Genomic DNA, 26,424 nt, shown 5'->3' on the forward strand with positions numbered 1-26,424 from the left:
GTTGCTTATTGTTTTCTGTGTTTAATGTTTAAGTTGCATGTCACAATTTAGTGAAATGAAAAATAATGAAATATTTAAATTCATGTTTTGCTTTCAGTTGGTATAGTTAATCAGACTAGTTCAATGTCAACTATATAGCCAAATAGGACTAGGTTATATTAGCTAGCTACACACAAAACAAACATGGTGTGCATTTCTTGGAACTCTGGGAAGAATGTTTCCTATTAAATAGCATCCCATGTTTGCATCCTATTTACATGACACTTCAATGTTGATGCCATTATTATAAGTATGAGAATAATCTCAAACCATAACGTGCATATGTATGGACCTGTGCCATGTGAACCTCTATTTTCTTAAAGGCTGTTGCATTTACTCAATGGCAAATTGAATTTGCAGCATGGGTGAGAAGCAGTTTGACCAAATTTGGCAAATTTGATTAACAGAAAGTCGAAAACTGGAGATTTTCAAATTGCACCTCACCCATTCTGCAAATTCAGTTTGCATTTGAATAAATGCAACAGCTTTTAAATGTTAAAACGCAGGAAAGAAAATATGCCTTGACAATGCCCTCTTTCCAGCCCTCACCATATGCACAAGTGAAAATTTCATGGGAAGCAACCCAGCGTTGGCTTGTTTCTGGTGTCCACTGAGCTAACACATGATGCCAACACTGTCAAATTACCAAATTTTAGATTCTTTTGACCCCAAAATGTTTTCCACCCTTCTGTGCCTAGCACGTGGTCATAGCGTTAGGTTTGTCCATTTGGTGCCGTCTATATTTTATGCCTCAAAGAAATTCTTAGAATTTTGCCTTTAAATTTAACACCCTAAATAAATAAATAACACAACATAAAAATACCAGCCAGATATTACAGAGCTCAGATTTACTCCTTTCTTCCAATCAGTTCAGCCTGTCAGTTTGAAGCATATGTTAAGACATTCTTAACTGACACTTTCTGTCAGTGTGAAGCCATAGAAACCACATGGGTGTTTGTTTTTTTTTTCACAGGGAAAAAAGTGACAATTGGAGATTTTTTTACCTTGGATTTTTGCATTAAAATCTACAATGCTTATATTGGAGCAAATTCAGAGCAGGTCCTTGCATCCATTGTCATAATAACAGGTTTTTGCGCCACAATTTCACACACCTAAAACATAATTGTATGTAGATATTTGCTTCATTGCCAAGTCAGAAAGAGGATGCCATCTCGCTGCTTTATATTCCTGTTTTAATTTGGCCCTGGAAGCAGAGTACCTGTACAGCTTGATAAGGCGATATTGGCTGTGCTGCTGCGGTAAGCTGTATGAACAGAACAAAGTGAGCTGGTATGAGAATGACCTGCAGAGAGTAGCAGGGGTCAGCGTCCAGGGATACAACCTGAGGAGATTGCATTTCCAAGAGCTGTCTGGTGGGAATAGGGAGAGTGTTGACAAGTTTAATCAAGCTATGTCCGGCCTGGCAAAAGGCTGTAAAAAGGCTGACAAGCACCATGTTTATGTAGAGGTGTAGAGCTAGAATAAGTAATATAACTGGGGTTGAAGCCCACCAAGGAGAGCATAGAGGTGTAGTGAAAGTGGAAAGGCTAAGCCATTCACTTGGGGGGGGTGACAAACATCTGTCCATCACTAATATAACTTCTGAATACAGTTTTTTATGGAGTATTCCATATTTTAGCAGTCTGAGTGTTACAAAAATGAAAAAGTGTTTTGCAAAAAAAATAACATAACTGAACAGGTGTTAGCAAAAATTCTTTCCAGTTATCATATAAAACCATATAACACCAAGGATAGTTAAACCAACCGTCAAACAGCTTATGATTTGCAATGAGAGCTGTAATTTCATTCCCATTATGTGTTTTCCGAAAAATGTTTATGCATGTGCTCATTACGGGCATGCACTCCATGTCTTTGCTAAACTGAAATGTTGATCTTTTTCATTGCAAAACAGCGAATCTCAAGAAAGTGAAATGCACAGCCTTAGGTAAAACAAATGCTTCAAAGATGTCAAATGTTTTTTCATCCATGAATTGATATTAGTTTTGTAAAATGGAGCTCCTCCAGAAAACAGATAGCAAGCAGTGAATTATTTTCCCCTGAAAGTAAACATTTTCGTGTGTGGTTTTCAGCTATCAGAAAACATCATCAGAACTAGCAGAGCTGAAATCACTGAGATTGTGTCATACTCCAAAATGGTCAACTCAAGCAGGAAATTTAGCAAAAAACTGAAATGCTGCAAACTAGGATTAAATCTTGTCCCATTAGTAACAAATAGGTTGCTGTTAAACTATGCTTTGTAACAGTAAGAATATTTCACATTAATAAAATCATGTGTACGTGTAACAAGACTAAAGTGTGTTAAATATCTTACTGTAACGATCTCAAAAAATGAGCTGTAAAATTGACATCATATTTACATTTTGTCAGAGGCTGAAAAATAGACTAGTGTTTTTCAGCACATCAAGCGGATGATGCGATTAGAGAATCTGATATGAGAAAATGCACCTGCTATGCACCTCCCTTTTCAGAAAGGTGAAAGGAAGAGGGAGATGTGAAGTGATGAAAAGGTGAATGGATGTCCAAATTGAACAAAACTTCAGCAAACCACAATGGGCTCATTGTGGCAGAAAAAAAAACCTGTTACAACAATCAAGCAGAGGGCAAGTGCTATTTTGTTGTTTTGGGACAGTGCATCAGGGAAAATTATGGTTGTGCCCAAGCTGCGATTTTCCATTTTTCTTTATTTGGACTTGCACTGAGTGGGTGTGACAGGGGAGTGACCTTTACTTTTGGGCTATGGATTGGTGCAAACCCTGTGCACAGTTGTAATTCAGTGATCCTAGAATATCGCTGCTAAAACCAGGACAATACCAGGACATCTCATGGCAAAAATGAAGAATTACTGAACGGATATGGGAGACTTCTACACACAGACATATATAGACATACATAAGTTTTTTTTTTTTCATGTGATTACACTGACCTCTTTTTTTCCTTTTAATTCAGTTCAGTTCCCTGACATCATTTGGCAGAAATAATATGGGCTGCCATTTAGGACAAAATGGTTTGGTTTGTTGGCAAATACAATGATTTGTATGCATGTGCAGTTATTTTAATTTGTATCATTCATTGTTTTGTAGTGGTGGAAATAAATGGGTCTGATCTGGTTATGTACTAATCTGATGGCATACGTACAGAATTGGTTACATGTGCATAAGTATTTGTTGGCATTGGTTTCCTGGTATATGAGTGTGCTGGCACATGTACTGTATTTTTTGATTGGCGTGACACATGTATGTGTCAGTAAACCAGTACATGTTCCAACTAAAACATACTCTAATCAAAGCAATAGATACCTCATGCCTGTAAACTAATATATAATCACATATAATCACTGTTTAATCAATTGATACTGCACATGAAACCAATACATATCCAAAGGCAAACCAATGTGTATGTGTAAAAAACAATATATTTGTCATCAACCTCAAACATTAGCCAACAATACCAATGCATCAAAAAGGTGTACATTATTTTATTTTTTTCTGAGCAGCACTCCAAAAGAATGTAAATTGCTTCCCACTGTGGTGGTCATTTACAGTTTAAATTGATGATGAAGAATTATTTAATATACTATAACTGTAAAATACTCAAGATTATAAAAAGGTAAATCCAGTGAATATGACTCAAATTGTACAGTGATTGTACCTCCTGTACTTAATCTTGACAGTTGGAGAAGCAGAAACATGCAAAAGAAATAATTACCATAAATTTCATCTTAGACATTTGAGATTGTGATGTTTTATTTACATGAATATACACAACACCTCCATATTTCATCCCACCCCTTACTGCATTTCTATCAAGAATAAGTGGTATTCTACACCCCTAATGGCTGAGCTATAAAACAGATAAGTGTTGCTTCTCTGTAAATATAGATATTTCATGGTAGTGTGAAGCCCGTGGTTGTTGCAGAAAAATCAAACATTAGTAATAATAATGGATGGGAGAAGTAAGTATAACTACTGTCCACTGACTGACTGAGGTTTTGAGGTTTTCTTCCTTCATGACTGGTTCTTCTGTTGTTAATTCTTCCTGTGGGTAGAGTGATACTGCTTCCCTAAGAAATATCTTTACGTGCACCTTAAACACCACAAGTATCCTTGACATTTTCATGAAGAGATTTTGGCTGGCGGACCAATTTCTTTTTTTTAAATACATAATTCCTTTTACTGTCAGATATCAGAAGAACAGTGGCATGTGTAAAACAGAACTGTACTGCTTTCAGAAATGTAATGAGACAGATACCCATAAAATATTTATTTTAAAATCAACAAATGAAAAAGAAGCAATAATAATAATAATAATATGAACTGCTAGTGCGGTACTACAATACAGCTGCTGGTGGACAACATTCATAAGGTAACATAAGTATTTGTGTATAAATTCTTCTAAATATGTCAGAATGCAGTCTCATTTATTAACTATCCTGCAGTTTTAGACATGTCTCAAAATGGAGAAACTGTTTAATAAAGGAGGAAACCATGTAAAATATCTGGAAAGTTGACTTAAATAACAAAGAAATGGTCTCCAATAATGATTAATTTGTATATATATAACCTCTATATATATAATCTATATATCTATATAACCTCGTGATGTATTTACTTCTTTAAAGCCACTAAGTTGCAAGAACTTGAAATGACCTCTTATCCCTGAACTTAATCAGCTGCTGGTGGAAATGCACCTCTAAATGTTACACATGTAATATTTTCCAAGACTCTCCCATTCTGGTTTGAGACAAAGGGAACTGAAAGTCCTTTGATCAGTGTTACCCAGTCTTGGGGAACCACTGTGTATGCTGGTTGGTGTTCAGACTTCTCTTTATCTGTTTAATTTAATTAAGGTATTAACTGATTATAACTGATATATAGTGGGCCCCTGAGATCAGCACTGGGAGCTGCCTCTTTTACCCAATTATACAATTTTTCATTTAGCTGTTCACTTGTATTCCCTTCAAATGTATAATTTCATAAATTGATATTTCTTTAGCCAGTTCCTTGAGTTTAAATGAACACACACAAAAAATGTGCAGTGTTTATTTCATTACTTATTATGGAGTTAGGTGATGGCACATCATTAGAGGTATATAAAAGTACAGCCTAAAATCTAGCTTACATTTATTATGTGCTATGATTTGGCACTTTTAAAAAGATATACCCTTGGCAGTAGTGTGTGGGATTCATATATAAACAGTAGTGGCTAATTTTAAAAAAGAAACAGATGGTTATTTCACAACCTGTGGGGAAAAAAAAACTGTGCTAATTTATTACTGAAATACTTGTTTTCTTTCCTATCTCATCACTCAAACTTTTCATCAGTTTCAATGATTCACAGGTGTAACATGGACAGACCTCTTTCTGTAAATTTTTAAATACAGCACTGTATAAGAATCTTTGCCCACAGGAAGAGATTACAACAAATAATGAAATCACTTTATTATACTTGATATGCTGAAAACACTGAACTGCATTTTCAGTTCTTAAACATGAATTGAAGATTTTCTGCAAGGTTGCACATTCATGGATAGGTCTAAAATTAGAATGTGATCATTAATATTTTACATTACATTACATTATTATCATTTAGAAGATGCTGTTATCCAGAACAGCGTACAAAGTACAGCTAATCACCTAAAATTGAGATTGAAGTCGAATGTGTCTTCAACAACTCATGTAAAATATAGCTTATTTTGTAATGACAAGATACGTTTTTGAATTTGTTCATTATAAATTTGTTTTCATACATGTGTTTCATGTCACATGTGTACATGGGACTATGAGTTATATAAAGAAACAAAAACCATGTCTGGGACGGAATATGGCCCTCCCTAGGGGCCTTCTATAGGTACAAGCATTTAGCTATTGATGCGAGTGCTTTAGTAAGGACTAACATGTATCTGAGATGTTTTCCAAACCAAAACCTACGCTTTAAGTCAAAGTTAAGAGCTTGAAAAAATCCAAAAAAGTACTTCAGCTCTTAACTTGACCTGTGCAATGATAAGGCTTTCTGGCCTACACACTGCTTTGATGCTCACTTTGATACTGTAGCCATAATGGCTACACTTCAAACTACATACACTCACAACTGGGACAGTAATGATTCAAACATTCTTTCAAACAGCCATGTTGTCAAGGGATTCAATGAATGCCCAGAATTCCTCCATCCAATCCTCAATGCCAGCCAATTCAGATACAATAGCTTGCTTTGTGGCTTGTAAATAAAATTTGCCCTTTGATGTTTATGGACATGCACTTTCTGCACTGCATCTACAAATATAATATGCCAAAAGGCACTGCTTTGTTTTTGTATATACCATTCACTAGCTTGATGATGAGATGAGTCAGTTAATGAAAAAAAAATTACATGCATTCCAAAAAATAAGTTGTTACATCCCAGGTGGGTAATGGAGTCCAGGGGTACGTATATGGGACGCAACACAAAAGGAAACAACCAGACAAGGGAGCAATATAGGGGAGCACGATATATTTACAATATTTACAAGACGATATACAATGACAAACATTCACAGGGCAAACAAAAAGGGGGGAGGGAGGACAACAGACGGTGCCAAAGAAAAGAACAAAACAAAACAAAACCAACCCTACATACCTATACAAATCCAACTAGATACAAAAGCAAAAGGGGTGGCAGAGCCAAACGAAACCTACCTACTCTAACTAACTTAACCAAAAATACACAGGAGTGGCACCCGCCTCTAACCTAACCCTAACACGGCGAACCCTCACAAGGGGATCCCCCAGCTTGTCCTCCTCCCACGACAACCGAAATGCAACCAAATCCGAGACAAGATCCACAACCAAAGTCAGTAAACGATGCAATATCAAAACACGGTATAGTCAAGTTTGTAACAGAAATGAACACAACGGATCAGAAAAGAAAACAGCGAGACGATCACCCCAAGCATCCAGCATCTTTAAATCGGGGCACCCCGTTTTCTGGTTGGCCGAGCCGGAACGAGGAGGCGGGGCGCAGCGCCGCAGGATACCTGCATCAGGGGAGAGAGCAGAAGAGGAGGGGGGGGGAAGAAACCGAGACGCAGGCGACCCAGAGTCCACACGCCCAGTGCGCAGCACGTAACATTAGTAAATGAAAACAACATGATTTGGATATTTTTTCAGTAGTACACAATATGGCCAAAAGTATGTGGACACCTGACCATCACACCTATATGAGCTTATTGGACATCCCATTCCAAAACTTTGATAAAAAAAAGATTCTGGAGTGTGTCTGTGGGAATTTGTGCCCATTCAATCAAAGGAACATTTGTGAGGTCAGGCACTGACGTTGGACGAGAACGCCTGGCTCGCAATCGGCGTTCTAATTCATCCCAAAGCTGTTCAATGGGGTTGAAGTCAGCGCTCTGTGCAGGCCACTGGAGTTCCTCCACGCCAAACTCATCGAACCATGTCTTTATGGAAATTGCTTTTATGCACAGGGGCACAGTCATGCAGGGAACAGAAAAGGGCCTTCCCCAAACTGTTGCCACAAAGTTGGAAGCATACAATTGTCTAAAATGTCTTTGTATGCTGTAGCATTAATGTTACCCTTCACCGGAACTAAGGGGCCTAGCCCAAACCCTGAAAAACAGCCCCAGACCATTACCAAACTTTACAGTGGGCACTGTGCATTCCGGTAGGTAGTGCTCTCCTGGCACCCACCAAACCCAGATTCGTCTATCAGACTGCCAGATAGTGAAGCATGATTCATCACTCCAGAGAACGCATTTCCACTGCTCCAGAGTCCAGTGGCGGCGTGCTTTGCACCAGCCCAGCCGTTGCTTGGTATTGCACATAGTGATGTTGGGCTTGTTTGCAGCTGCTCGGCCATGGAAACCCATTTCATGAAGCTCCCAACGCACAGTTCTTGTGCTGCTGTTGCAGCCAGAGACAGTTTGGAGCTCTGTAGTGAGTGATTCAACAAAGGATAGGCGGTTTTCACATGCTACGCGCTTCAGCACTCAGCGGCCCCGCTCTGTAAGTTTCTGTGGTCTACCGCCTCGTGGCTGAGCTGTTGTTACTCCTAGACACTCCCACTTGACAATAATAGCACTTACAGTTGACGGGGGCAGATCTAGCAGGGCAGAAATTTCGTGAACTGACTTGTGGCAAAGATGGCATCCTATGACAGTGCCACGTTTAAAGTCACTGAGCTCTCCAGTATGATCCATTCTACTTCCAAGGTTTGTCTATGGAGATTACATAGCTATGTGCTTGATTTTTTGCACCTGTTAACAATTGGTGTGGCTGAAACACCTGAACTCAATAATTAGGAGGGGTGTCCACATACTTTAGGCCATATAGTATATGTTTGTATTAAACGCTGACAGGATGAATTCAATAAAAATGTAAGAAATTTCCCCTCATCAACTGATAGTTATACAAAATTCCATCCAAACTGGTATTACATTTCAGGTTTTGAATAGAAGATCCACCCAGCTCCATCTGACAAGTTCCCTTGGGCACATTAAAATTAAAGACAGATCCCAGATCCCTAATTTTTTATCAAACCACAGTAAATGCAGGAAGTCATGTATGGATGGGCAATAAACTGTCTACAAGTCATTGCTAATAAGTAAAAGTAGTTCTATTCATACAACTGTATTCATTTATGAGTATACCCCTATATTGCCAGGGCGGGACATAACAGTATACAATTTATACATTGAAAATCACACAGGATTATGACATCTGCAAACTGGCTAATTAATCAGAATAAATAACAATACCTTTATTCATTCTCCAGGGCCTGGCTCCACAAATTACATGATGAAATAGGTTTAAATCAGTTATTCTTTTCTTATTGGTGCCTTATGTTTATACACATAAATGCCCTACATCTGAATATAAGTATGACATGCATCAGAGTATGACATGCATTCTTTTTATTGCTTTATGTTGATTACATGTCATTGCTGTGATTTGCATAAATTATTTACATGCCATAGGATATAACTCTATTTCTTTAAATACCTGTGGTGTTTCCTTTTTGCACCCCCCGCAGCCAAGCAGGTTCAGCTTGCGGAGATTATTTCCTCATTTTTGTCTCCTCAATGTCACTGCCCTCACTCTGTCATGGTAGAGTAGAGGAACCATCCAGTCTCTCAAGATTAAGGTCTGCATATGCATCATTTGTCACACTGTCAGTCACTGATTTCATTCCCACTATGACCCGGAATGAAGCACAAGGACTGGAAGCTGTTTTTTTTCTGAAATAGAGAGAGAGAGACTGAGCAAGGCAAGAAATCACATAGAAGTGTAAGAAATACATTTCATTCAATTGAGATATTTTTCAAGTTCCTCCAGGACCAAAAAAGAATATGTCTTTCATCAGAATTCTGTCTGTGAAGCCATGTGAAAGAAAGCACTGACTATAACAGCAGATTTTATCGGTGGGGGATTTTACGGCTGTACTGATATCTGCCCTCGAAAAAGAGGTTGACAAATACATGGCATCCTCATTCTGTCTACTGCTGTGAGAGACATGCTACTTTGGGCAGTGACTAGCAGATGGATTCAGCGGCAGGAGTCCGAGTGTACCCTGAGACCCATGGTGAGTCCCTGGGTCTGGGCATGGAAAGTGGCCGTGGTAATTAATCCATCTCCAGATTTTACCATACAAGACTGCTTCTCAACAGGACCTTCACCTGAGTACATAATATTTGACTCACATTTGCCTTTTCTCTTTCTTCTAGCTGAAACAAGTAGTTTAAAAGCAGCTTAGAAATGTCCTGGGAAAAATTATATGTGTGTATTGTTTGTATGTATGTATGTATGTGTGTGTGTATGTGTGTGTGTGTATACAGTACCAGTCAATGTTTGGACACGCCTGATTAATAAAATGGGAAACATGCATTCAAAGACTTTTTGATCTTAAATGCTTGAAATTTTTTTCTTAGACAAATATAAATATTGGATTTGATGCATATACATGAATTTCTTTCCAAAAAAATATTTTAAAAATATTTTGCCTATTTTGAACAATCTAAAATATGAGATAGTTTTGATTTTTTTTCTAACGCTGCATTCCATTTTTATATATATATATATATATATATATATATATATATATATATATATATATATATATATATATATATATATGTACACACACACACAGACACAGACTGAGACACACACAGACACAGACACAGACTGAGATAAAGAGAGAGCAATGAAACAGACAAGCCTAAGAGATGTGAGGCATTGGACATTCCAGTCTGCCCTATCTTACATTCTAAAAGACAGGGAGAGCATCACAAAGAATGAAGGAGACAGAAAATGAATACAAATCGGCAGATCATCTATGACTGAGGCAGCACTGGCCTCACTGGACAAACAGTGGCTGGACCACAACATTGCTGACAGAGCGACAATTGTCACAAAGACAGTTACAAATAATGAGTGTGATTCAAGTCATTATTTTACATTACATTAATTTAGCAGGCACTCTTATCCAGACTAAATTCAAGCACAAAACGTATGTATCCATTCAAGCTGAATGAGAAACAGTGTCAGACTAGGCAAACACAAGACCAATGAGAGTGAGCACAACACAGTTCAAGCCCTTATTTTATGTTAGAAAGAATTCAGCTTGCTACTATTCAGCATGACAACATTGGTGCCTTCACACTGCCAGCAATTTGCAGGATGGCATGGAAATAAGTCATTTACACTATTAATTTTATTAAATTTAGTAAGGATTGTATAAAAATATTGTACATTAAAACAATGGTTCTGGCTAAAGATATTAAATAAGAGAAAAACATTGATATATGCATTCATTTTTAATTACATTTTCAAGAATAAACCACCTTTAAGAAGATTATGGAGGGAAGGGAGGTCCATAACGCAAACAAGAAGTAGTCACTGCTACTATGTATATCTATATCTATAGCACCTGGGCCAGACATTTTGCCAAAGAATATCATTTTAGATACTTGTCTACTTGAAATCTTGTCTTCATTATTTATTAATATGATAAATAAAATGACATCAAGCAATTTGATATCAGCTACCATGTATCTGAGTTGTTTTCAAACCAGGGCTCTAAGATCAACCTATGTCAACTAATTAATTAACTAATAGTAACATGAAATTTATTACTAAATTACTAGCAATACAATTAAAGAATTTTACCAGATGTAATACATGTTTTTTTTATATATATATAAAGAACAGATGTTTACAAATACTTGTACTTGCTTTACAGTATGTTAAGGAAAAGAAGATTTTCTTTAACTACAATGGGCTTTTCTTTTTACAACGTCAGAAGAATTAAAAAGAGGAAGAAGAGAACTAATTGAAACATCATATTATGACATATATCGACAAATAACATCACATAACTTTATCTACACTATTTGCACCTAGGAGCACTAGACAAGGCTTCCCCCTACCACCACTACTCTTGCTGTTGAACCTCTCAAACAGAAAATCAGGAAAACAAAAACAAAAAAACAACTGAAATCAGTTGAAAAATCATAGGAACAGAAACATACAAATGTAGCTTATTTGCCAACAACCTACTACTTTTTTTAGTTAAAAACTGTCTCATCTCTGCTGTTCTGATCACACTTTGCAGCTGACCAAGAGGTAATATGCATTTTGCACTGGTCCTATCTATCTGAAATGACCTCTAAAATGATTAAATAATTCAAAATACATATTTCAGTAATAATATTTTCATATACATTTCCAACAATGAAAACCAGCACAGCCTTCTTTTTAACTGATTCTAGAGTAGTTTCAAATAAGTTTTTAAATAATAATAATAATAATAATAATAATAATAATAATAATGTTATACACAACTGTCACTGTGGTACATTTTTTATTCCACCTTTTCATGCATGTACAAGTTGCAGAGATAAAACTGAGCCATGTTTTGGGTTAGAATGCATGTGTCTTGGTAAGAAATGAGAAACAGCCTCCTTTTTTATTAAATGTGCATTTCTCACATGACCAATTAAGATCCCATGTCAGAATTCATAAGGTGGTCGGTTGAGCTGTGGAACATTTTGAGACCTTACATGGGGTTTATGGGGTTAAACTTGCTTATATTGGGGTGCTTATATTGTGCCACTGTTATACTTACATGTACATTAAAATGTTACAAATATATTTCTTGTCTGTTAGATTATGTCTGTTATTTTAGTGCAGACTGAAATGTTCTGCAATGACTGAAGATGTCCTTCTAAGACTAAAAATATCTCTAAAATATCTCTGTACATGTGATGAACAAAGTCTGAATTTGTCTACACAGACTACAGGAAAAATATTCTAGTTGAGTTGGTTATAAAGCTTTTTACTAGTGGAGGGAGTTATGTGACCTTACCCAGCGATGCAGACGTAGTCTCTCAGGCTCTCCCTCAAAACCCTCTTAAAATATATAATTCAGCTAAGACGGCTACAGAATCCTGAACATTTTGTTTACTAAATGTCATCCGATAAAGTTATATGGAAAAGAGAGTTGGGAAACTCACCAGCAAAGAAAAAATCGAGAGATACTATGAGTGTCTCTACAGAAGACCTTGATTGCACTACATTGAAAGCCGTTCGGATAGCCTCTATCCTGGCAGCTGTAAAGGAAGCAATGGATAATGTGGTAGTACCACAACTGGCTGCCCTAAAACTTCAATTCAAACTGACTAACGAAGCAGTACATCACATGGTGGGGGATGTTGAGCATTTTGGCAAAATTGTGACTGCAACCCAGTCTAGTTTCGACTCCCTGCAAGCAACAGTGCGAGCTAACAAACAAGACATACAAGATCATGAAGGGCTAATCACACCTCTCACCGGGAAACTCACCGAGATGGAGGACAGAAGCCGGAGATCCAATTTGAGACTAGTGGGCTTAGCTGAATCTGCAGAGGGCTCAGATGCCATTGGGTTTCTCAAAACACACCTGCCACGATGGACTCCCTCTCTGGCCAGACGTGAGATAAGAATCGAGAGGGCACACAGGCTATACAGCAAAGAAGAGAAAAAGAAGAATCGTTCTCACACACTAATTTTAAACTGCTTGACTATGCCGACTGTCAAGCCATTCTGAAGGGGGCCAGGGAGGCATATCACATATACCACAATCAGCAAACTCTACCCTTTTTCCCTGACTACAGCATCACAACTGTCAAGAAATGAATGGGGTTCAATGATGTGAAAAAGAAAATGACCTCCATAGGTTTGAAACCATTTCTCATATACCCTGCTGAGCTCAAATTGTCCTTCTGGCACACCACCAAGTCTTCAAGTCACCAGAGGAAGCAGAACGGTTTCTTGACACGATCCAAACATCCACATCATCAATGACGGCATCCCCAGCGGACCCGGTTAATGCAACGGTTCCGGAAGCCAGAGGACAGCAGAGTGGGGTGCAGAGATCCAGACCAGAGATGGATACGTCCCAGCCTCAGGACTGAGAAACATCTTATTAACCTGTCACGCCATCCTCTGAAGAGAATAATAAACATGGATGGTATTTGATAAGGAGGACATTATGCTTTAACATACAGCAGCACTAGAGTGTATAAAGCCTAGGCTAAGCCTAGCATAAGTTACCGGGGGTTTGAGGGGGATTTGCATGGCTGTTTAATGAGTCACGACTCACAGTAACCTTACTTTCTTTCAAGCCTTAGGGCCTAGGGATGGCCCTACATCCTGGCGGCTTGCTAATTTTCTGTACATAATTATTACCTTTACCATCATATCTCTTTTCAACACTTTCTATAGTTGCTTTCACCAAGGGACCATTAGCTATACCGCTATGCTAATTCAATTCATGACTAGTCTGGTTCTTGGAGACACGCTGGATGTAGTGTCACGATTGACATAGATTTTTCTTTATTTACTTTATGGTTGATATTAACATAATTAGCTGGAATGTGAGAGGCTTTAATTCTCTGATTAAGCGCACTAGAATTTTGGAATTTCTATGTCGTCACCGGGTGTCAATTGTGTTAATTCAAGAGACGCATCTCAGACTTGGAGATGTGCACCATTCCCAGAACAGGCGCTTTAAAGTGATAGCTCACTCATGTGCAACCACTAAATCAAAGGGTGTTTTGATTCTTGCCAATAGATTCTTGCCAACATGACAGTAGACTATTCAGACGATTATGCTGGTAGATTTGTTCTTGTGGTTGTCACTATTAATAACGCGCGACTACTGCTATCTTTCGTCTATGCCTCTAATGATTTTGACCAGGTGTTTCTGACATCAGCTCAGAGCAGTTTGTTACAATTTCCCAATATCCAGCTTATACTGGCCAGTGATTTTAACTCCACCATAAAGCCTGCATTAGACCGCTCAACAGGGAGTAGCTCTTGACTAGCTTCCTCAAATGCATTGAATGCTTTCATGAAAGACTTAAACTTGGTAGATTTATGGCGAATTTGGTTGAAGAATTCTTTTTTTATTCAGCACGTCATCAGACTTCCTCCAGGATTGACTATATCTTTATTAAACTCCCCCCATGTATTCCCACCAATAATGCCATGCTGTATCTTGGTGTTAAAATATGCACAATTCTGTCAAAAACTGTTAATAACTACACAGAATTGCTCCAGAAGGTCAAAGGTGATATACAGCGATGGAGTATGCTACCTGTCACTTTACAAGGGAGGATTTCCATTATTAAGATGAACATATTGCCCCGGTTGAACTTTTTATTTTTTATGATCCCAGGTAACCCCCCCCCCCCCCCCCCCCCCTTGAAATCTTTTGATCAAGTCCAGTCCATGATTTCCAAATTTATGTGGAATGGTGAATGTGCAAGAATTAAATCAGCCACTTTACAGCACCCTAAATTAAGTGGAGGATTGGCACTCCCAAATTTAAAATTTTATCACTGGGCCTTCCAAGTCCAGGCATTATGTACGTAGGCAGATGGGAATTCAAAGGTACCCTGGAGAGTCATAGAGGCTGCATTAGCGGCACTTTATAGGCTGCAAGATCCTTTGTATATTAAATTGAAACGTCGGAACCTAAGAATCAGACTAGGAAGTATAATATCATACTCCCTTTTAGTTTGGAATAAAGTAGAGAAACTTCTTGGGAACACGCTTAAATATCATAAACTATCACCTCTCTGCAACAATCCACATATTTTAACAGCAGGTAAACCCTTCAAATTTACTCCCTGGGCATCTAAGGGCATTAATACTTTGGAGAATATGGTGACAGTGGCCTTCATTCATTCCAGGAATTACAGCAAATGTTTGACCTCCCAGGTGTAAAACATTACCAGTTGAATATTTATATTTGGGACAGGGAGTTAAGTAAAGCTGGCCCTCACCTAGACTGGCACGGAATTTGGTCAAATGTAAATAACACATCTCGAAATTTGAGCCACCAGTTTATCAACTTCAAGATAATCCATAGATTTTATGACACTCTGTAGAAACTTTACAGAATGGGGCTAATTTCAAGTCCTAATTGTACTTTGTATCCAAATTCTTCTGTGGGAACAGTACTTAACATGTTTTGGGAATGTGCTAAGGTGAATGCTTTATGGACTCATGTGTGTAACATTATGGGGAAGCTACTCGGGACTACGATTATCCCAGACCCCCGTTTATGTTTGTTGAATGATGATACCGCACTGAACACTACACTGATAAATAAAAAGAATCCCTTTTCTGTGGCAGGAGATAAATGTAATAAGATTACGGCTGATGAATGTACAATATATGGCTAACTTGGAGTGTTCAACTGCCAGGCTTAACAGGGCGAAGGCCAAAGCAGTGGCTATGTGGGCGGTGGCAGATCTCCTTAGAGATCAATGATGTGTGTCTTAATAATTGTGCAATCTTTTGTTTGTGTTAATCACAAAAAAGCTTTTTACTAGTGATCAATATGCACATCTTCCATTTGTACCATTGCTGGCCATAACTTGGCACAATAACTTTTTTCAGCTGTTTTGTTCATGGAGAGGAATTGATAGTACACTTCACTGTCACACAAGAAGATGACAGCGAGATTCACTGTAGACACAATCATTTCAGTTTCTTTAAGTAGTGTGCGCCAAGTCTTTTTTTCATCAGAACAACATATAGCTGTTCATACTGCAGTATCAGCAAGACTGTTTTAATCAATTCCGTCACAAGTGGCATATGAAATGAGATGATACTTAGCACTTTTTTTTTTTTACAAAAAAAAAAAAAAAAAAAACATTTACAGAGCAAATAACACCTACATTGCATTTCTAACTCCTATCCTGCATTCATCTTGGTAAATAATGATATCCTGAGTGAAACATAATTATCCAGGAAAGTTCCAAGGTACTTCTCAAGAAATACATATAGTATTCTTTATGAATATTTTACTTTCAGCCTGGCCATTTCAAGTTGCTTTACATTCACTATGCCATATATAGCTATAGCTATATTGCTATTCATACTTTACTGATTAGATTCATGTCGTCATATTTTATTTCTGCAATTAATTTCAAAAGCATTTTACTGTAGTTAGCTCTGATTCTTTTTTCAAATTGCTCTAATGCAGTAAACTATAGACACAAATTTCAAAACACAAAACCACTGATTTGTGTGACAAAAGTCTGTTACAGGTGCGAAACCTTAATGTAATTGTTCTGTCAAGTAAATAAAACAAAACAACATACTTGTGCTACAACCAGAGTTGATTCTTGAAAACCCAGCAATATACTGGTTAAGTCTCTAAAATAAAATATAATCATGACAATGCTGTTGAGTGTTAGAACAAACTCGGTTCCCAGTTGATTTCTCCTACCCTCTCAACTATAGCAGAAGGCCACAGCCACCAGTATGTGCTCTTTTATCAATTCTAAAGACAGAGAAATTATACTTTACATAATGACAGAACCTATGTTGTTTACATGAATATAAATATTTGAGAGCACTAATGCTGTTTGTTCACTCACCAATTCTCTGTGAAATGTACAGATTGTCCTTAGGTTTGACTGGACAGCTATCCCAGCAGCTCCGTGTGGCAGCCCTCCGTTTATGACATGGTGATTCCATGGATATCCATTGGACACTCATCTTTGCTGTCCTCCTTCACCTTGTCCCTATCCTTGATCGCATTCCTACCCTGTCTAACCTCTACCATATCCACGTCCCACAGCATACTTTGTAGCCCTCTCCATTGGCACATGTTGCCAGTGTTCACGCAGCTATTTGTGTAATTATTAATTAGGGGTCAGGTAGCATGTGGGACTAATTAGGAGCTGGGAATAGGCACACTGGTCCTGTCACCTCAGGCCATCACAATCCCAAATTGTGATCTTTAACCCTTTCAGTCTTGTTGGATTTTCACCATAACAAGTAAATTATCAATAAGTAGCCATTATTGGCAACAGCAGTAAGAATAGAACAGCAAAGGAAACGAGTATTTTGAAAAGTATTTAGCAGTATGTAGTAAAATTAAAATATGTTTAGAGTTTGAAACAGCATTTTTGAAACTCAGTTTCGAGTTTGAAGTTTTGAAAATTCAGCCTATAGTTTTGAAAAACAAACAAATGGATAGGTTAAGTTTTCAGTACAATTTTTAAATTAATTTTGGTGATTAAAGTCACCAAACTTACATGTAATTTTTTCTCATGACTGCAGTTGCTTCTCTTGATATGTGGTTCTTGACACGAGTGTCATCTTTGTCAGAATAGATTCCAATCATTTTTGAATAGACTTGAGCTGTTTATCTAAATGGACTTGCAGGTTGTATTTATCTTAGAGATTTAAATTTGTACAACTAAATGAAGACACTTTGGACTGGGAGAAATAATTAGGTATCCAAAAATTAATTCATGGGGATCAAACAGGAGTCATCACAGGTAGGCCTACTTCCGATAACACGCAACACCTCTTTCATCTGTCACCAACTTAAAAAAGCAATGCACCAACACCGATAATCTCGTGATACACAGGACCCATTTTTATGTCTCAAAAAATGCACCTTTGTCGGCAAAGCAGTGAGTTTTTTATCCATTGATGTTCCCCACAAATTGTAAAGGTGCAATTTTTCTTTTGACAGTTCTAGTATTTTGCCTGTTCTGGGAGGTTGACAGGTTATTCTCATACGACATGGTGGTCATAGTCTATTTCTGTGAAAATATATTTATTGTATATGTCCAAGAATTAAGTCAATAAACAATGTTGCTCCTCCTCTTGTTTATTTCTAGTATTAAGACCTACATGTAATTCTGAAAAAAGGAACAATTCATTAGACATCTTTGCCTTTTGATTTGCAGCACCTGGCAGCTGCTGGAAAATCTGACATAGAACCATTACCAACTATTTGACAGGGAATAGTTGATGAAAAATAAATGGCAAAGTGTGATATATTATGGAAATATATATGCTGATGGACTTTGATATTTCATTAACATTGGTAATAGTTTCAAAAAGAATATCTGATTGTTGAAAAAGAAATGCATTTGTTCAAGTATAAGACATTGTAGCAAATATGGGAATTCACTGCTTCTTTGCATGGCTACGTTGTTGTCCAACAACGCTCCGAGAACTCATTTAAGTTATCATCCTGATGCTGTGCCTCATTTGTGCTTGTACTAGCTACCATTGCAGAATTTTCTAATTCTATGCAAGATAATTTAATATCTACCTTATTTATTTTTATTTGTGATCTGTCTTTAAGTTGTGAAAACCATTAAATGCAGCACAGTTTTTACACTTGGCATCGGGATGAAAATTGATTAACAGACGTCAGAAAAGTCCACCCTTTCTAAAATGGCCCTAATACGAATGCAGTATTGTACTTCCCTACTCAAGCACAGATCCCTATATCATGCTGTTAAACACAGTACTAGCTAGTTGTTTTAAATGAATGAAATGGGTAGAATAGCTCCTTTGAGATAAGCATTTACAGTGAAAATTAACTACAGTAATTCAGCAGAAGTGTATTTGTCAAACGACTACAAAGAAGAGTACAATTAAACAAATGCTATTTCTATAAAAAGTGTCTCCCTTCAAAACAAAGCATACATGCAAATTGAATCTATACAATTATTTCATGCATTAAATTAACACAAAACAAATTAACAAGACATTCAACACCTGTCTCATTCATTCTTACAGATCTATCTCCTGCTTCCTTTACATTTGTTGAGGAGCCTGGGTGAAAAAGCTGTTTGACAGGGAGGCAGAGATGGGTCAGATCAGACATTAATCTCCCACTCAATGAAATGAACATGACAGTCACCATTTTCAATTATGCTGCCATAGCACAGTTTTAATTGTAATATAATAATGTAGCTCTATTGGGTTTACATGGATAAACCATCCTCACACCTTCAGCTCATCAAAAGCTCATGCTGTATGTGCCAGATTTCATACAGTGTAAGAAAAAAACAATTGTGCTGGCTTCACCTCTTGAGCTGTGTTTTACATGTACATTTGGGTTAAATGGCTGCCTCTAGACCTTCAAAAAAATGTTGTTCCTATTCGTTGTGTTGTAAACTTTGGAATTGGTCAGTTCTAGGTGGAATGTGATTCCAAGTCAAAAACCTGTCAACCTGGAATCATCCACTGAATCCATTGTCACAAATGGCAGAAGATCTCCGCATCTTCAGTTGGCATGAGAAGCAAAGCTCGGATGCTCATGGCACCAGATCCAGGTGGCTCCACTGTTCATTTCAACCACAAATAACCTTATATGCTACTAGTAGTCTGCTCTTTCTACAGAATCACTTTACTTCAAACATTTGCTTCAATATCCTGTGTGGCATCATAAACAGATTTAGTATAATTTCTGAATGTTCCATAAACTGGTCATTTTTCCAGGAACCCAAAGTGGTGAAAAAATTGGCTCCACCAGGGATGGAAGTGGACAGAACTTCCTCCTTTCACTGTTCCCAGGCACTTTGCGAATCGTTTGGGTCCTGCGAGTTGCTTATATGATGTCAATGGAATAGTGCCTAGTCTCTGAGGACCACCCACGTCACCCTGGTGTACTTTGGCAATGTATTCACATGTATAGGTGCATAATCTTGGATTTGAAGATGGTTAATTTTGCCTACACCTCAACTCGTATTTACACTAACTCTTAACTAGAGGTGATTTTTAAAAATTTCAATAGGGATTCATTAACTGAAGTATAGAAGGTACTATCAGGGGTAGACAGGGAAAGGACCCAGGCACAGACCAAACAGGCAGTAAGAGAGATCCTTGACTTACAGGCCAAAACGCACAGGCAAAGTCGTAATGAAGAAAACCAGTCCAAAATTCAGTGACCAAAAATCCACAAGAAAAACACAGTATCAAAAAAGACAGGCAAAAAGGGAGAATCAAGAACAGGCAGAGTCAAAAACCAAGACAGAGCAGCACTAACAAACAGCAAGAAAGACACAGGAACAAAGCTGAGACGATCAGGCAAAGAACAAGGGAAACAGCAGGGTATATATACACGGGCTGGTGATGAGGGAACCGGGAACGGGTGCGCAGGGTGGGCTTCAGGTGGTGGGCGTGGCAGCAGGGCAGATAGGCGGGGCAGGGGGTGGGGCGATGGCTGAAAACAAAACAAAAGCACATGCACGGGAAAAACAAACAAAAGACACACCCACACTGACAGACAGGGAGAAACAAGCCGCTCAGGCTGGAGTGCTGACAGGTATTTCATGTTGAATTCAGCAGAATGAGAGGGAATGGACCAAAACTAGCTAAAGGTAAATTTTGCACTGGCACTATGATTTTTTTTTTCAAACAGATATTGGTGAATAAAAAGGCCTACCTTGACTTATGATGGAAGCAAAGATCCTCAGGTTGTTAAAGATCAGGTTTATAGTGCTGGACTCATGATAGATTTATACCTAGAATGGGATGTTTTTTTTTGTCATGTGTTGTCCAAGGTTAAAACAGGTTTATTTTTTATTAATCCTAAGGTTGGTGTCCAGAACACCAATCATACCTAAAAGTATTAAAGATGGTTCTCAGGATTGAGCTGGCTTTTGTTACAGTGTACCTGAAAAAATTTTCTGAATGACTGTACTTCATTAATTGTTTCATATTTAACCTTTACCTGCCACAGTGACAAATATTTGACTGATCAGTTCATCAAATTATAAACACGATTGTTCTCAGACATGAAGCATTCCTGACAGTTTTGTGGGATACTTAGAAAAGCATAAATGGAGGGAACCAGAGGGAAGTACTTTCTGTCAGTGCCATAATTCAGTGCAAATGGGGGCCCAGGTCTCTGCCTGTGGCCTTAATTCAAATACAATGATGATACATGCGCATATATGAATAGAATCTAATATAAATACAAGGAAAATGCCCTCCAAGTGATAAAATCTGCACCTCATGGATTGTACCCATCTACAATTGCTTGTATTGCCTGTGGCTATCATCAGTTAGGATTTAAGCTGTTAAATTGTGAGTGGCTATAATTTTAGCACTCCAGCAGAAACAGTCCCCTCTTTAAGAGCCAGGTAGTGTGTTTCAGCATTACACTGTCAAATATGTTAAATGCACTCATGAAAAGTTAACAAATAAACCAGAAACAAAAGATCAACAGCAGAAAATATGACTGCAATTTCAAAAGCAAATCAGTTTTGTTGAAAACTCAATAATCTATTCATGTATGAATAAAATGACTAAAATAAACAAATTTAAATGAATTAAAATAACTGTTGTTATGCTATGACAAATTGACAGACTGTTTTGAATACAGTATTAGTGATGCAATGGCACATGAAGTAAGGGTACCTTTTTGAATATGAAAGCAAGAAAGGAAAGGGCATCCTCTGAAAAAATCATCCTTGAACAATTTTTTGCAGCTCATTTAAATTGATACAAAAGCAAGTGCATTTCAATTGCACTTATATTACATTGTATAAAATTATAGCTTGTACTAAACGGCATGTTTCTCGGATTCCTGTATGAATCTGCTTTATATTCCATTTATAAGTATAGTCTGCTGTACATCATATATTAGTGACTTGTGCATTGGCATATGAAAATTAATTACCCTTGAAAATGCTACTCCCATTGCTTCATATGTTTTTTTTTTTTTGGAGGAAAAATGCATTCTTCAGCAGCCCTATTGCTTACCCTAAGCTTTCCTTTTCAAATGAAAAGATCATAGTCAAAGATAATAGAATGTATTTCCAGTGAGGAAGCCATATTCCACATGAAGGATGTCAAGCCCTCAGGGGTTGGGAATATATTCTTTACACTGATTCTGTGTCCATCAGTCATACTTTAAAGAAGTCAATGGCATCTACCAAAACTTTGTGCAAATTTTAACTGTGAAATATCTGAAATGTTGCTTTGAATTGTGTGAATGGAGCACTGTTATGAAGGGAATGCAGATGATAATGAGCTATTGCACAAAATTTCCAGAATTACATCAGCAGAGTGGGATTAATGCTTTTCCAAGGACAGACAACTGAAGATGATCAAAGGGAAAAGAAAACAAACTGCTTTTCAACAATGTCAAACCAATACAGAGCACACATTTTAAATTGCACTTGTCTTAAACTGTGACTATTTCAATGTCTGTACTCATCATCAGATAGTATTTACTAAAAAAGACAATTGAAAGCAAAGGTTTTCTTTCGTGAAAAAGTCCTGCCAATGGACAATATTGTGGTCCTTACAATTACAAGGGTTAAACATTCAACAAAGGACAACGTGCACTAACACCTGGCTGGCTTTTTTTTTTGCTTTTCCATGTAGTTATTGCTCCCAATCATATGTGCTCAGTCAGTGTCAGCTGATGTTGTTCATAGTGCAGGCAGTATGCCTTGCAATTGAGAAAACTGAATAAATGGCCGAATTGTTTATAATACCTCACTCCATTGACAAATAGCCTGCTAGCTGTTCGAGTCATAAACTACAAGTATAGCAACGTAAGGAAGTTTTGGTTTTTCTTTTTTGGAAGTATATCAAGTTGACACAAGTGACCTACTGCATGTGATTAGTAAAATTGGAAGTGAGATGAATTCAGTGAAATGTATCTTTCAAATTGTAATCACTACACAGCAGTTTAAAGGTGATGGAACAATTCATGTTTTCTTTCAGCCCACAAGGAAAAAAATTACTGCAAGCAGAAAATATTGAGACTGAATTACTAAATTAAAGATATTGGGTAGAAATTGAATTTTCATGCTTTGGGGGAGTAAATTGCTGTAGGAGTCTAATAATATATGTAATAATCTGCATGCACAATGGATGTGGTTGCCCTCTTCATAAAACTCAACAAAGGACAGGACCATGAGTTATTTAAGAGAAGAAAGTAGAGTGAAAATGTGATGTTAAATAGAAAGAACTGTTTTCTCTCCCTTTGCTGTCTAGAATTGCTTTAAAGCCAAATAGCTACAAAGCTCACTATGGAGCAAGCATCCTTCCAGCAACCATTCATAGGATATCATTTAATTTTTTTTGCAACATTCTGTTAATATGTTCTGTTAATGTTAATAGATGTGTAGTCATAACTACTTTTGGCAGTTTAATTTTAATATTTTGGTTGCTAAGGCATTTTATATAGGCCTTGGATAGGTTCATTTCAAGAGTGCAGTGCCAAAGGAGACCTTCCTAATATTGCTAACTTGGTGTAGAACTATTGATTGACTTGTTTTCATTGATGTGGTATGCCTTCAGGAGAAAGTTCAAATTGATCAACCGACATTACAAAGCAATATTGCACTACCATGCTTTGATCTATGAGGCACAGTGGCAGCAGCATGCATGCAGTCTCATCATATCAAAACTTCCTGAAAAGCTATGAATTCTAGATTGTCCTCTAATCTTCCTACTGGATATTGCTCCATTGTTATTGTGTTGTGCACTTTCTTTGACTGTACAACAATCCACTTGTTTCCCGAGTGAGTGTGATATACACACATTGGGACTTAATTTCATCATCTTGCTTGCTCTCTCTAATTCATTTATTCAATGTTGCATTGAGTGGCTTTATCATACAGCTCTCAGGTATTAGCTTTGTGTCTTGTGGGAACTCTAGGCTTGTTAGGACCCCCCCCCCCCAACCCCCCACAACCCCACCTCTGAGTGGTTACACAGTTCTAGCCTTCCTGCTATTTCAGAGGGAGACACAGGGAGAGCCCACTAGCACTGCTTTCCCAAAAGTGTGCTCAGTATGCCAGTATGCTGCTTCAATTGACCACTTGCAACTGTCTCCTTTCCTCTCCTTGCTCGTGGTTTTCTTGTGTACCTTTCCAGCCCTCTGCTGGGGTGAAAACAAGACAAAGCAGTCTTTTTCTTGCTTCTTACATTTCTGCAGCCCTGTGGGGTTGGTATTACAGGTGTCAGTGGCTCATGGGTCTTGGCCCTAACCTTCACTCCTTGTATTCCATTGTATTTGCTCCCACCTCCAGGTAAGCCATCCAAAGTGCTTAGTTCTACTCTGTTAAGGAAGTTATACTTATTCCCCTTGAAGTGAATCCAGGTTCTATTCTGAGCAGTGGTACATAATACAGGTACGTATATTATAAAATATTCTAGAATTATAATTATGTAGTTTTTTTTTTTTTTTTTAAATAACTGAAGGTGATTAAGTGTTGGACATTTGATTGGCCATTCTCAGCTGTGCAGACTAATTGTGACTATGTGTGCTATATATCTTGAATGCAAAGAAATGGCTTTGCCTTTGATTGTATGGAGCCTCACAAATGGATAATGCTGAAACTGTGATGATGTGGCTTGTGTCTGTCCCCAACATGTGCTCACTGTTATGCAGTGTTATGGCACGTCTTTTTATTTAATGACAATTCTTCAGTTGTACTGTGTGATGAATTTTCTTTGTCAGTTCAGATCTGCCATTTTTGCACTGTTTTTTTTTTTGAGTCTTAATGTTTATCTCAGGTCATAATTCTCCTTGCCTCCTCTTACTTCCATAAGACACCAGGCCCAATCTACAATCCTAACAAAAACATTGTGTCACCTTTTGTGAAATATATCCAGTTACTGTTGTTACTGGCTGTATTCACAGAAGAATAAATCATACCCTCTCTTCCATCCTAGGTCGTATATTTACTTTAACTGACATTTATATGGATTACAGAAGCAAAATAGTTACATTTGCTGATGACAGTAAACTAGGTGGCCAAAAAACAGCTTGAAACACAGCTGACAAATGAATTTTAATTTTGCCAAATGTGAAGTTCTACATATTGGCAATTGCAATGTAAGGCAGAATTATTTTGTGGGCCGTATAAAATTATAATCTATGTAATATGAAAAAGACTTGGGAGCAATATCTGATGCAAGACTATCTGGAACTGCACTGAAGCAGCAATGTATAAGCTTGCCCCAGGCTATCCTCATACCAACAAATGGAAATCCACACTTCAACAGAGATACCAGCTATACATACAAGACTTTAGAAACTTTCTTGTCAGCACACATGTAGATATTGGACTAGGAGTACCTAGCACCATTTACTGCATGGTAACAGCTAGCTAGCTACCAAGGATATTTCAGTGCCATCATAACTGTTTTCCTGCCCTCAACACTTCATGTAGTGTAAACATTACAACATTTAATTTTTGCTTAGAAGGATGGAAAATAACACACCCCTGAATCCTTTAAAGATATCTTTTCTCTAAATTAGATATACCCCAGCTACACCTTTTTTATCATTTTAATACTTTAGGGAAATGTAAATGACTACAACCAGATCAATGTATTCAACAGTTTAACCAGTTGTTGGATCAAAAGTCATTTGGGACTGGCACCAAATATTCAGGCATCATCAGTCTTCTGCATCATCAGTCTCAGAACGCAGCATGCACCCAAATACAGTATCTGCTGTATTTGAGAAAATATCATAAGATAAGGACAGCAGAAGGTGAATGCACTAAACTAACCAGTAGCAATTGTATACAGCTTAAGAATCCATATAAAACTTGTATACTTGTAGTATGTGCAAGTGTATAAGTTCCAAGTATATATTCTTGCACTTGAATAACATTATAACAAATAATATTATTGCATAGTTATTGAATTAAGTTATTAAGTTTGGTTTAATGATTTTTTAAACTCTTTTTGATGAACAACCTTCGTTGCCATTTAGATATAGATTGTCTTATGGAGCTAAATTTACAATCCAATTTAAAAATGAAATATATTGTAATATATTGATGAATATGTTGTTCAGCTCAAAATAATAATCAATACATTTAGAATATGTTAATACAAAACATAAATACATTGCATTATAACAAAATAGTAACAGTTTACATATTTTTAATATATTGATTAAGAAAAATATATTATCTAAAATATATTTTCTCTAATATTTATATTTTGGATGGGAAAACTTAAAGTACTAACTGTTTTAGCTGGAATGGTGGATAAGAACTCTGATGCTTTATTGTAACCAATGAGA

General features: G+C 37.3%; 1 protein-coding gene across 1 annotated transcript in view; it reads right to left on the reverse strand.

Annotated features, from left to right (window-relative positions):
- vtg3 (vitellogenin 3, phosvitinless) overlaps positions 1-26,424 on the reverse strand; it is a 102,463-nt gene that overhangs the window by 8,163 nt on the left and 67,876 nt on the right. The window contains exon 28 of the mRNA XM_036519547.1: positions 6,980-7,069. Within this exon, the coding sequence (XP_036375440.1) occupies positions 6,980-7,069 (90 nt within the window). The remainder of the gene's footprint in view (positions 1-6,979; positions 7,070-26,424) is intronic.

This window comes from Megalops cyprinoides, chromosome 2 (genome assembly GCF_013368585.1).
Source record: "Megalops cyprinoides isolate fMegCyp1 chromosome 2, fMegCyp1.pri, whole genome shotgun sequence".
Classification (NCBI taxonomy): Eukaryota; Metazoa; Chordata; class Actinopteri; order Elopiformes; family Megalopidae; genus Megalops; species Megalops cyprinoides.